At 32.9% G+C, this 14,231-nt stretch overlaps 1 protein-coding gene across 3 annotated transcripts in view; it reads left to right on the top strand.

Moving 5' to 3' along the window:
• LOC143237668 (protein turtle-like) overlaps positions 1–14,231 on the top strand; it is a 254,760-nt gene that overhangs the window by 192,640 nt on the left and 47,889 nt on the right. For all 3 annotated transcript variants that reach the window (XM_076477173.1, XM_076477171.1, XM_076477172.1), the window contains exons 5-8: positions 1,675–1,962; positions 8,327–8,611; positions 9,578–9,693; positions 10,829–10,982. In XM_076477173.1, coding sequence (XP_076333288.1) covers positions 1,675–1,962; positions 8,327–8,611; positions 9,578–9,693; positions 10,829–10,982 — 843 coding nt within the window. The remainder of the gene's footprint in view (positions 1–1,674; positions 1,963–8,326; positions 8,612–9,577; positions 9,694–10,828; positions 10,983–14,231) is intronic.

The following is a 14,231-nucleotide window of genomic DNA, read 5'->3' as shown; positions in this document are numbered from 1 at the left end:
CTCATCAACATTGGGTATAACAAATATGCTTGACACTTTATAATACCTTTTCCTTTGCTTTTACATGAGGTTATTCGAATTATATCGCAATTGATGGAAAGCATTCGATTTGTATAATCTGTCATGATGCAAGAAGTACTCAAAGTAGATTTTAATTTGAACAAACATCGCACACAATCACAACATTTCGAGTACGAGTTAACGATACATATATGTGTTGTTGAAACGAGACATAATATCAATATCATTTGATAAGTTAAATGTATAGGAAGAAAGCCCTTTTAAAAGCTTTGAACGCCCTTTTCTTTACATTGGTTATAATATATCCTACTTTCAGGGCAACATGGTAAACTTATTCACTGCGATAATCCGATACCCACATGAATAATATAAATTTTTTGTACTGCCCTCACGCGGTGGTGGTTCGTAGGTATTCCATTTCTCAATTTAATATAAATTCTACAGTATATGCCAAACAGTGGGAAAACAGTGTATCTGCGGACTTGCAACACTGGATGCATTGTTTCGATACTCGTGATGGACAGAACACAGCTAGCCCTTTGTGTAGTTTTGTGCTTAACTTCAAACAAATAAAATATACTAACAACTGAAAATGACTACTTCGTAGAATTAAATGCAAATCATACCAGATAAACAGTAATTAATTTTATATAGCAATGTTAAATAATAATAATAATAACTGTGTGAATTAAATATTTCCTGAGCTCATGTGTTCACAATGATCATTTTTGAACGATATAAAGTAGTGTATATATATATACATATCTTGCTTAATTACACACAAAATTATACAACCTTCTGTAAAAATTTCTTATACATCTTAAAGAATTTTAATATACCTTTCCCATTGCCTTACTGTATCTATTTCTTGGTAAATAACACGTAAAAAGTGATTTTTAAGAGTCGTAAGAAACACAGTTGCATGTCTGTTTTTGTATTGTTTATACATCATTACTTCGTTATATTATCTCCTAGATTTGGTTTCATTAGGCACGCCGTGTAGTGTGAAAAAAAACTAATTAAATCTCTAGAAAAGGTATTGAACCAAACTAGTTATCAAGCGGTTTCTGGTTTCATGAGTCAGATGATTTCAACATGCCTGAAACCAGCCTCATCGGCCTTAATGTATGCATTACCTTTATGTAGCCTGTCAAATGTAAGACGTTAAAAAAATGGTTCCCAACCTTTTTTATGCCCCGCACCCCCTAAAAAAATGTAATATGTTCTCGCAACCCTCACAGTAATTATTTAAGAATAAAGGTGAAGGTGGTCAAAACAAATGTTATCTCGCACCTCTGGTTTGGAAGCCACTGCGTTAGAACATCTCTATTGATTTATTTATGGTATGTTTCGTTCTTTCTTCGTTCATTGTATGCATTTCTTCGCTTATTTCTTTTCGTTATTATGTAAATAGTTCCCCATGCTTACTTAATACAAATTTTCAGCTTCAATTTCTTTTATTTACAAAATCACAGTTTTCTATTTGTTTCATAAAATTCAGTTACTATCAGGTCGCTAAAAATCCTTGTTTCAATTATATCTTCGTTAGCAGCTGTTCAGTAACTTTAAGGAAAGTCCAACTATCTAGTTCTCATGTTATGCCAAGCGAACATTCTAAATCACGATTCTAACTTCTTGTTTTTTCTTCCTTAGGTCCAGCTGTTATCACAGTCCCACCGCGAAATCTTACAAAACTAGAAGGAGATAAGGCAGAATTAATCTGTGAAGCCAAAGCCTTGCCAGCAAACCTCACTCACCGGTGGTTGTTGAACGATAAAGACATTTCCCAACTTACTTGGTTGGTAACCCGTACTGTAGTCAGGACAGAGGGCAATCTCTTTATCAATCCTACCTCAGCAGAGGATTCAGGACTCTACACCTGCGAAGTATTTAATGGAATTGGGACGCCAGATAGGGCATCGGCTTACCTCAGCGTCGAATGTATGTTAACTTGAATTTTGTTAAAAATACACTGAATACAATAAAAATAAGATTAGATGTATGACGTTCTGAAACTATTCAACTCCTTTAAAAATTATCTAGACTGTATATAGAAATAAGATTTCTAAGCTTGAGATGTATTTAAAATTATATGCAATTAAGGTAAAAGTTGTGTACCTATTATATTTAGTGGAGCTATAATTATTTCTTTCACTGTTTTTAGTCTACTCTTCTGCTTCAAATATGACATTTAAAGATATTGTCTTACACATAAAAATATGACGAACAGGAAAGTCCCTATTTTTAGTCTTTTGTGCTTGTTTTAACCACATGCATCACTATACAGTAATGTGTTGTCTGTCTGTCAATGAGTAAACACTAAAACTACGCCACTTTGCAAGTTTTATTGTCGTGAAGTTAGTAAAACGTACTTTCCATGAACCACAAGAATAATTACGACTCTGTAGGCAAGAACATAGCATGACATATCAATATTAAAATTAAAGAATTACGACTAATAATTACGACTCTGTAGTGAAGAACACAACATGACATATCATTATTAAAATTAAGGAATAAAAAGATTTGTTACTCTTAAATATGGTTCTAATTTCTCTTGGAACAGAATACTTTTGGAGCACCTGCGGAAATTCATCAAGATCAACATAACTTTTTTATCAGTTTGATGTTCTTTAAATAAAAATATCACATCTTCTATTAAAGAATTTATATTCTGAACAAACGTATTTCATAAATTACTTAAAGGTCTTACAGTTCACAGAAGCGAAGTGAGACGTATTGATAATGTACGGTTGGTCATGTCTTTGCACCCTTATCAAGAATTATTGAAAATGTTATTAGGCACAAATCAGAGAATGGGCTAATTTGTGCTATGCCCACTGCGAGAATAGAAACCTGATTTATAACACTGTAAGCCCTCAGATTTCCTCTAAACCACCAGTGGAGTTAGGTATTCAGTGGAAACGAGATGTGAAAAAAAAAATATTTAAATACATAGAGTTTCCTCACAATGTAATCAAGCAACAAACACATTTCAAAGCCTAATGTTGAAAGATTTGGTAAAATATTGGCTTTAGAACGTAAGAGGTGCCGTTACATTTACGACTTCAACAAATCAAAACAGTGAGTGTAAGAAAGCCTCCCATAGGAGTAGACAGCAATGTTAATACTCTAACGCCGGCGCTGTTCATGCCTTATGTTACATAGTGTTAAATTTTATATTGTCATAAATCCAAACTACATGACCTGTTTGTCTTCACACTGAAATAAAATAAACTGTTTGAAAAAGGATTTTCAAAAATGTTCCGGAAATAAAGAGCAGTTATAAGCTTTATTTTTTTTCTTTATGCAATCGCTGTATTAAACGAACCACGCAACATTTAGTGATGTAAATAAGAGCTTTAAAGCATGATGCAATAAAATATGAAAGGGTTTAGAACTGCTAAGGATGCTAAAACGAATATTAATGAACCTTAAAACCATTAAATATTTATTAGACTTGCTTAACATACATTAATATTAACCTGAAAATAGTAAAATACTCATTCATTTGTAAACAAGATTAACATATATAATGCTCAAAATAAAATTCGCTTTCTGATAACTTTCATAATAATTCATACTTCAGTACAGGAAGCATGAGTTTAATTCGAATTTAATCAGAACAATTAAGATTTACAAAATTACAATAAAATAACGGATATATTTTGGTATAATAAGAATCTGATAACATGTTAGAAAACAAAGTTCACTTGACTTCATCTATTCTACTCCCAAACATTATTGTACTTTTAAGTGTTTAGTTGTGAAACGGCCCCCACTAGTACAACGGTAAGTCTACGGATTTGCAATGCAAAAATCAGGGGTTCGATTCCCTTCGGTTGGCTCAACAGATAGTCAAATGTGGCTTTGCTAAACGAAAAAAACACACACACATTAATATAATTATGAAACTTTACCTATAGATAGAAAGGTCACTATTAGAGAGTCAGAGAAAGAGTGAAGTTATTCACAAATATGTATCTTTTTTCCTGGAAATAAAGAGTTTGGTTGTTTTTTTTATTGAAGTTTTCCTTATGTTTTTTTTTTTTTATATACCAACAGTTTGAGAAGAAACAAAACGAAGTTAATTAGCGTCTTAATAATCGTCTGTTGAGTATTTGTTACTTGTTTGAGCAATTGTTCTTGTACGTAGTTTGAGTGGCTTCTTTATTAGGTTTATTTTTGTTATTAAATACAAAACTGTTAAAGGTGATTAGGAGGGTAAAGAAAACATTTTTGTCTTAAACTATGGCGACCCACAAGCTGCCTTGTAAGTTGCGTTTAGTGACAGAAATATCAGAAGTAAAAAATTATATTTGTTTTTAAATTTCGGGCAAATGCTACACGAGCACTATCTACGCTATTCGTTCATAATTTAGCAGTGTAAGACTAGAGGGAAGGAATCTAGTCATCGCCAACCACCTCCAACTCTGAGCTACTCTTGTTACCAAAGGATAGTGGGATTGATTACACATTATAACGCCCCACAGCTAAAACGGCTAGCATGTTTGGTGTGCCGGGCCCCAAAGTACAAACGAAACCCCTTTTAAATAACGTGCTACAATAAAATGTAAGTGGCAAACAAAGTATTAAGTAGAGATAACAGCACTGTGGACAGTGGACAAGCTTTTAGATTTCTAGAAGTGACTGATAAAACATTGTGTAATGCTTATTTCATAATATTAAGTGTAATGGATACATCATATTCTACTTCAAAGTACTTAAACTTAGTGATGAAATAGGCTCTGTTATAATATTCATGATTTCCTATCTAGAGCTGGAGGCAGTGTGTTGAATGTAAGCATTTTTATTTTTAAACTGCAGCAATACGCTTAAAGCCATGCCGTAATATTTTAAATTGATATAGCAATTTATTTAGATATGTTGTATATTGCATGTAACAGGGGAGTTTTGTACCTAAAAGAAAACAGACGTCTTAGGAACCCAAGGTAAATGCCATTTAACAAGATCATTTAAGAATAGAGAAATCTCTTAAGAATGTATGAATAGAAAAAAGAGTTTTATCGATCACTGGAATATACGATATTCTAATGCTAATTGAGAAAGTAATATACGAATACATAAAATATTAAATACATTTAAAAGACAAAATTTTACCTAGATATATAATAGAAAAAAAGATGTCTAATATTATATGAGTAAAATTATGACTCAAAAGAATTACTATATCTAATTACTGGACGTATTACGATTTGTTTTCTAAAGTATACGATATGGATTTGTACTTGCTGTGAGGTTTGAAAGTCACGCGTTTAGGGAAAGGTGTAAACTGATATAATATTTAAAGTATAGGTATAACCTGGACGTAAATAAGCCATTAATTAATTATATAGGACATGTAAATGCTTATGAATGTGGTTGCTTCAGAAAACGTTTTTAAACATGTGCATTTTACTCATTTTTGAAGTGAACAAAACAGTTGACTTCAAAAGTGTTGGCCCGGCATAGCCAGGTGGTTAAGGCACTCGACTCGTAAGCTGAGGGTCGCGGGTACGCTCTTTCAGCCGTGGAGGCATTATAATGTGATGGTCAATCCCACTATTCGTTGGGATTTGGCGATGAGTGGTGATGAGTAACTACCTTCCCTCCAATCTTACACTGCTAAATTAGGGACAGCTAGTGCAGATAATCGTCGAGTTGCTTTGTGCGAAATTCAGAACAAACCAATCAAAAGTATTGATTTAGTATTAATGTTTGTAAAAAGAAATATTGAAGATAAAGGTAAAACTTCTCTCCTGTTACTGACAACCTATTGCATAAATAAATATAATAAAAGACGAGAAATTTTGCACTTAAGTCTGTTTTTTGTTTGTTTTTGAATTTCCTTCAAATAAACAGAAGCTGCAAATAAAAATACATGATGAAAAATTATTGATTTGGAGTTATAAGTAACAATCTTTGTATTTTATTCCATTATAGTGGAATAATAAAATTTAAGTTTCATCTGTGTGCAGTTTTTCTTCTGTTTTTGTGCTACGTTAAGATCAATGTGTACCATCAGCCTTGAAACTTCTTGTAACCTAAAACATTAACAAAATTTACAGCACGTTCACATTAAATTTATTACTTTTAGAGTTTTATAAACAACACTTTTAGTGCAATTTGTCGAAAACATAATGCAATAGATTAAGTGCATGACATACTGAATTAACATTAAACACCTTGAGAGCTGAACTTACAATTAACAGATTATTTTATAATTGAACTTATTTTACTTTATACTTTGGAACTCGCTTCAGTTTAGTTTGACATAAATCTAAAACAATATACCAATATTAAGATCTTGGTTAAGTAAAGAAGTCGACATAGAAAGCGTTTGCATAAAGAAGTAACTTTGTTTTTCTTTATTAACAGATATTTACATTAGAAATGTTATACACTGTGGCTTAATGCTACCAAATTAACAAGATAATTCAAAGGTTTGAAAAGCATTACAGTTAGTTTTTCTTTGCTAATTCATAAGTAAAAAAAAACAACTGATACTTTCGTTTAAATAGAACCATTAACACACGTTATAAACTAGTATTTCAGTTTAAAATATAGCGTGTAAAAGAAAATTACTTCTGAATATAATTTCAGATTTTAATATTTCACTTTCATAAATATAAAGAAATAATAAATTCAACTACAACTTGGTTTATTAAAAAGTAAAAATAAATGAATAGTTTAAATGGGTTTAAACGAGAAAGTAATGTAATAAAAATTGGGATAAACGATCTTAAATACTGTATGAATTTTAATTATATATAGCCATCAGTACAGTCTTAGCCAAAATACTGTTTTATTTGATGTTATTGTTCACATGCATGAATCAGTTCTTGGGTAAATGTAAAAGCTGTTATTATGGGCTGTATGAGTTGTTTTGAGCATTTGTTAGTCAGAACACTCATACACACCTGATTCTTATAAAAGTGGGTGATTTTGGTATAATGTTTGTTGAAATAGATCAACGCCTTGTTAAGACAATATCTATATACATAGTGTAGAGTTATACCTCGTCACGAGCCAAAGTTATAGCATGCCAAATTGATCGGTTGTCCAGAAATGAAATGAAGCGAATGGACACAGCCAGAACGTTAGGCCACCTCAGTGTATCGTATGCAAAATCTTGAAATTTTATTTAACTTCAGGAAACTTTGTTCCAGGAAAGTTTATTGGTAGACACCAAGAATCTACTGCTCAAGATGATAGTGTTTTGGTCAGAATAACACGTAAAGATCAAGAGAACATTGGGGGGAGCAGGAATTTTAATAACATTTAGAATCATAGATCAGGTCATTTTTAAAATTTTATTACAGATAATTGTAGGCTTTGATATTTCTATTGTGAATAGTGTTTGTTTGTTTGTTTTTGAATTTCGTTCAAAGCTACACGAGGGCTATCTGCGCTAGTCGTCCCTAATTTAGCAGTGTAAGACCAGAGGGAAGGCAGCTAGTCATCATCACCCACCGCCAACTCTTGGGCTACTCTTATACCAACGAATAGTGGGATTGACCGTCACAATATAACGCCCACACTGCTGAAAGGACGAGCATGTTTGGTGTGACGGGGATTTGAACCCATGACCCTCAGATTACGAGTCGAACGCCTTAACCACCTGGCTATGCCGGGCCTGTGCAACAATTTAAAATTGTTACTGCTAATAAATAGTTTTTCTAAACCTTAAAATTTGAAGAGAAACCTTAAGCCTTATAAAGTTACTAATGTGTTAAAATTGATCTGATTTTCTCATAATAACATATAAAAACATAGATACTGTGTATAGTATTAAACTAACCTCTAACAACTTAAACGAATACCGTTATATCATGAAGTGCGAAATACTTTAAGTTTGTTTGAGGGTTATATGAGGGCTATTTGCACTCGCCGTCCCTGTTTAGCAGTGAAGGACTAGAGAGAAAGCAGCTAGTCATCATCACTCATCAATAGTGAGATTGACCACAACATTATAATGCTTCCACGGCTGAAAGGACGAGCATGTTTGGTATGACGGGGATTCGAACCCGCGACCTTCAAATTATGAGTCGAGCGCCCTATCCAGCTGCAGAGTTTAAAATTAAATATTTTGTTATTGTAGAGCTCCACTCAGTGTTTTCTTTTCTTTATTAATATTATTATTTTAATGAATAAGGAATAGGAGAACTATTTTAATTAAAGTATTAAAAGGTGATATTGTTGCTCAAAATATACCTTGTAATATAGAAGGTACTTCAGGTTGTTTAATATTTCATTAACGTCTACTAAACTGTTGTTAAATATGACCAATTTGGCCATTCAATAGATCCAGCCAGGGTTACTTATTCGCCAACCATTCAGTATCTTCCTCTTGGATTGTCCGGGATTATCCGTTGCTATGTGAAGGCCAATCCTCCATTCCTTCACATCAAATGGAGTAAAGACAATCGTCCTTTTGATCCAAAATCTCACCATGGAATGTTCAGTTTAAATAACGGATCGCTCCAAATCGAAAGAGTTGTCCACGAACACCAAGGATGGTATGTCTGTACTCCTTATAATGCATACGGTACAACTGGCAAGTCAAATAAGATGGAAGTTTTAGTCAGGGGTAAGAACATTTTAATTTTGTATTATCCCTTATATTCATGTTTGTGTACGAGTGATGTGAAACCCGTTTCCTTTAATACTTCAGTTATTTATGTTGTTATATTTAGATTACTAAATCGATCTGTAATTATAACCAAGCATGATATATATAACCGGTGTAACACGCGGTCCATAAATAAAAATCAGTTGTGACTCACCGATGGAGCACATGGTGTTAAACACATTTCTCATTAATTCAGAATTTACTTATCAAAAAGACACAAAGTACAGTACAACAATATTAACAGATGCTTCACAGAGCTTTATACATAAAAATACGTGCACAATTTTTATAGTAACTATTACTAAATTATATTGTGCAAAATATTAAGTTTTCTGAGAAGATATATACATTTAGCTTTTCAGTGATTAAACTCTGTTTGAAAAGTGAAAATAATATAACCGTTTATAGTTTTTTGTAAATGTTATCTAAAATAATTAAGATATACAAATATTTGTAATGTCAAACAGCCCTACCTATTCAGAAAAGCTCACAAAATCCACAAAGAACATTTGTGAATGTTTCTATTTTCATTGCTTTGCATATATTACTAATATCACAAATTACCGAAAATTATCTCTCATCTTATACGTGGATTTCTTAAGAGCTTTTTTTGTTTTACAGTAATTTATATTGTAATATTAAAGGTCAGATATAACAGAGATTCACGCAACGCGTTTATACTCAAAATATTTTGCAGTGCCTATTAAAATGGCTAACTTTCAATATTGCAATGACAATTTGTGGAATACTTGCTGTTGAAATATGTTAAGGAAAATTTCAGTATATGAATAGTGTTTTGGTTTTAGTATCCTTGAATATAAAAATACCATCGTGGTCTTTATATAAACTGAAAACTTATGATTTTGCAAAGATGTTTTAGATTAATACTTGGCTAGTCATGTTCTAGTGTTTATTTTTATTTAGATCCACCAATATTTACCATAAAACCTAAGGAGCTGTACCAGCGACGTGTCAACAGCAAGGTTACCGTGCCTTGTCATGGTACAGGACAGCCAAAGCCTGACATATTCTGGAGAAGGGTGAGGATTTTCAGTTATAGTCACTAAAAAGATGAGACAAAGTGTTATTGTTTGCGTTTATGGCTCATATAGTGTAGAGATGATTACTTTTAATATCTTAATTCATTTTACCTTTTTTAAAAATCCGCAAACAAACACTAAAAAAGAGGAAAAATAAAATTCTCTCTACGTCACGTTGAGCGTGGGATTAGAGAATATTTTTTGTTAGATAATTCTACAATTTTCACTCTAGTCAGAAGCAACTGTATATAATGCAAAATAAATAGAGAAGACAAAACCTGTATATAACTATAACATAGCTGATTTCCACACAAAGAGGCGTATACTTCAGAGTTTTTATAAGACATTAAATTTGTTTTCGTAAGAAACGGGTGTACACGTGGAGTTTGTTATACGTATTTTTAATACAATAACCAAACATCTAACTTCAGATGTTACCATCCATACGTTATTTTTTATTAATGTAACGTTCTGGTCTCCTGAAGAAAGCGAACGGCGAAACGTTGATAAAAATAACATAAGCAGTGCAATTAGTCATTTCCTGTTATTAAAGCGTTATATACTTTTGAATCTTGTATATTTTCTACCTATTATTTTCCATGAGAGTGTACTATTATTTATAACCAAATTCACCGTTGAAATAAAATATAAAATAGCAAATCCATATACATGTTTAGACATCAATCAACTATCAGCAACTTTTTATGGCATATGATAGAGAATACAGTTTATTAAAAGAAGATAATATAAATTAAGAAAACATGTCAAATCTGATATTAATTAATTATTTGTTAATAATGTTTTTAAATGTACATGGAGTAAAAAATAACGAGAGTCCTAATTAACCAAAGCTGAAAAAAATAATGAAATAAACGTAAATAAATAAATATCTGTGTATTTTTCAAACATTGTACGGCTTATTCTCTAGATACATATTGAAGAATGAACTGCATATGGTCATATGTTTAATTATGTTCTTTTCTTGTTTTTTTAAAAGCAAATTTGCAGTAAAATAACAAAGTGTGTTCTTTTCATTTTCAAAGAGCAGTAATTATATTATAATGACAAAGATTATTCTTAAAGCTAATTCTCTCAAATAGTTTTGTATGAAAATGCCCCAAAAATGTTTTTACAGACGGACGGCAAACAAGTGTCGAGAGATCGAGCAATCCAAAACAACGGGAACCTTACAATACGAACACTGAAGAAGGAAGACCATGGTCGATACGAATGTGTTCTTCAAAATGACATTGCTACACTTGTCACAAGCACTTTACTTATTGTAGAAGGTCGGTCCTTAACTTGTGCTTATAGTTCGTTACCCAAACCCTGATCCTTACCCATGAAATTACCAATATGATAAACCTTTTTTTCATATTTATTGATTCAACAAATAAGCTATGGGCCTATGACTTAGATGGTAACAGAATCCCGAATATATATACAGTTACGACAGAAAGTGTTCGTACCTCTGCGTCCCGAGTAGTTTTTAGCTCATAAATTAAAAAGTATCACGAGTAGGTTAATAGTCGTGTAGTATATTATAAATATTATACTAACACACATCTACATAATTTTGCATGTTGTAAATTAAACAACAAATAAACTGTTTATAAACAAATAATCAAAATTAGGAGCAGAAAGTGTTCGTACATTTCAGAACGTGTGAAAAAACTGATATTCCCGAAAAAATTTTGTTTAGTTTGGCGAATAAACTACATTATATCGTTTCAAAACTAGACAAATGGTTCATAATTATTGAAATTTAGCCAGCAAAAAATGTACTTCCGGCAATTTAGCGCCGTCTCCGTCATTATCTGCTTGGTCATCATGGCGAACAGGAAACAACTGTCCAGCAATTTAAAACACCGAAATATTGTAAAATACAAGTCTCGTGTGTCTCTTTCCGGTATTGCTACACAACTTAATGTGCCGAAATATACTGTTCAAAGCATAATTGCCAAGTTTAATCTTACAGGGTCAACTGCTAACCTCCCTCGTTCCCGAAGCCCCACCAAAATTCCAGAGAGAACCAAGAGGAAGGTTCTCTGAGAAGTTAGTAGGAACCCTCGTTTAACACGAAATGACATACAGAAACTGGTAAAAGAAACTGGGTAAAGTAAGCACATCTACAGTTACGAACCTGTTACGCTCTTCTGGGTTCAAAGCATGCCGTTCTCGTAGAACTCCATATTTAGAGCCTGTTCATTTAGAAGCACGATTGAGGTATGCAAGAAATCACGTAGATAAACCCTTTACCTATTGGAAGAGTATTATTTGGTCAGACGAGACTAAAATCGAGCTTTTCGGCCGCAATGATGTTCGCTATATTTTCTGTAAGAAGGGGTAACGAAATCTTCCAAAGAACACCGTCCCATACAGTTAAACATGGATGTGGGTCGATCATGCTATGGTATTCCTTCAGCTCTTCTGGTGTAGCCTGCCTTCACCGCGTCAACGGAATCATGAAAAAAGAAGAGTACGTTGATATATTAGGCACTTATATCAAGAATGATGCTCGAAACTTGCGGCTTGGGCGTCGTTAGATCTTCCAGCACGGCAATGACCCTAATCACACATCGAGATATGTGCAATCCTAGTTGCAGAGGAACCATATATGCGTTCTGGAGTGGCCATCGCAGTCACCCGATCTCAACCCAATTGAAAACGTTTGGCAAGTGTTGAAGACCAGATTTAATCAGCGTCATCCGAAAAACTTGCAAGAGTTGGAGGCCTTCTGTAAAGAAGAATGGAAGAAAATACCAGTCGAGTACTGTCAAATGGTCGTGGAGGGCTATGAGGAGAGATTGCGCCAAGTAATTCATTTGCAACGCTACACAACTGACCATTAAAGTAGATCCACGAATACTTTCTGCCCCTTCTATGTTTGGTTATTTGTTTATAAAAAGTTTATTTGTCGTTCAATTTACATCAACATTTATGTAAATGTGTGTTAGTATGATATGTATAATATACTTTACTTTCATTAGACTAATCGTGATACTTTTTAAGTTATGAGGAAAAAAATTCACGGCGCAGGCGTATGAACACTTTCTGTCATAACTGTAAGTCACAAGAAATGTAAACAGATGCGACAACAATGTCGCAGTTAACCCTACCTGTTATTGTTAGAGTTCCTCATGTAATTAATCCTTTTCTAAAACTTCTTTACATTACTTATTGTAGCAGACAAAGCATAAACTTACTCAATGTGATGCAGTGTCTGGATCTTATAAGTAGTGAGTTATATAAAAACAAGTTGGTAATTTAGGGATTCAGCTTGTCAATTCAGGGCCTGGCATGGCCTAGCGCGTAAGGCATGCGACTCGTAATCCGAGGGTCGCGGGTTCGCGCCCGCGTCGCGCCAAACATGCTCGCCCTTCCAGCCGTTATAATGTGACGGTCAATCCCACTATTCGTTGGTACAAGAGTAACCCAAGAGTTGGCGGTGGGTGGTGATGACTAGCTGCCTTCCCTCTAGTCTTACACTGCTAAATTAGGGACGGCTCGGTGCAGTGGGCTAACAATCTACTCACTTAAATACTTGTTGAAGAATCCGCAAGCGATTGCGGCCCTATGTTCCTAGATGGATTCTAATGATGATAACTAACTTGTCAATTCTGAAAAACCTTAACTTTTAAAAATCTTCATTATTTAAAACATAATTTCAAGAACAATGTTCTCATGTATATTTTATTTTCGGAAGGACAAAATAATCAACTTTTCTCATAAAGTTTACGGTTGATTTATATTTCCCCTTAAATTATTCTTATAGGAAAATCTAATAGAAAAGTGAAATATGTTTATATATATGTATATGTGGTTGAATAGACATGTGACTCTTCATTCATTTTTTTGGCATATTACTTCATACAGGAATGAAATCCATGAAACAAAAATTAATCTTATAAACCTTTTAAGTTAACTTATGTTCTTTGAATTTTTACAATTACTTTATTTGGCTGTATTGCTTACTTATTTTTATTTTATCATTGTAGAGGTTATTTTGTACTTTTAACTTTTGCTTAATATATAGGTTTAGGAGTAGCACAAAATTTCTTAAGCTGACTTAATTTCATGAGATATTATTAAGACTCTCCTCTAAAACTAAAAGCCAAAGTTCTGCTTTAGCTCTATTACTAGATGGTATTTCATAAACAGTGTTACGTATTACGATTTATCTCGGAAGAGCCTCCAATTTATTATGTTGGTTATTACAATCTGAAATAACCTGAAACTGAGTTAAATGATAATTTTAATTTAGGAGTTAATTAAATGTCGATGTATATCAAATTTATGATTTATTTAAGATTGATACACACATTTCTTTCTTTATACCAATATATTTTAATATGCAAACAACAATACAATTTAAAATAATGGTTATTACACATAATGATTTATATACAAAAGTTTCACAAACTTACAAACAGTACCGAGCCTTGTATCCGATTCGGAACTTCCTTGATATCTTATCGAGGGCTCTTTCCGAGCGAATTAATTTCGAATAAATTTTTGTAAAATTCACATAAGAGGGA

Source organism: Tachypleus tridentatus, chromosome 13, assembly GCF_004210375.1.
Source record: "Tachypleus tridentatus isolate NWPU-2018 chromosome 13, ASM421037v1, whole genome shotgun sequence".
NCBI classification, from domain to species: Eukaryota; Metazoa; Arthropoda; class Merostomata; order Xiphosura; family Limulidae; genus Tachypleus; species Tachypleus tridentatus.
Note: the sequence above shows the minus strand (reverse complement) of the source record. Positions and strands in the feature narration are given on the sequence as shown.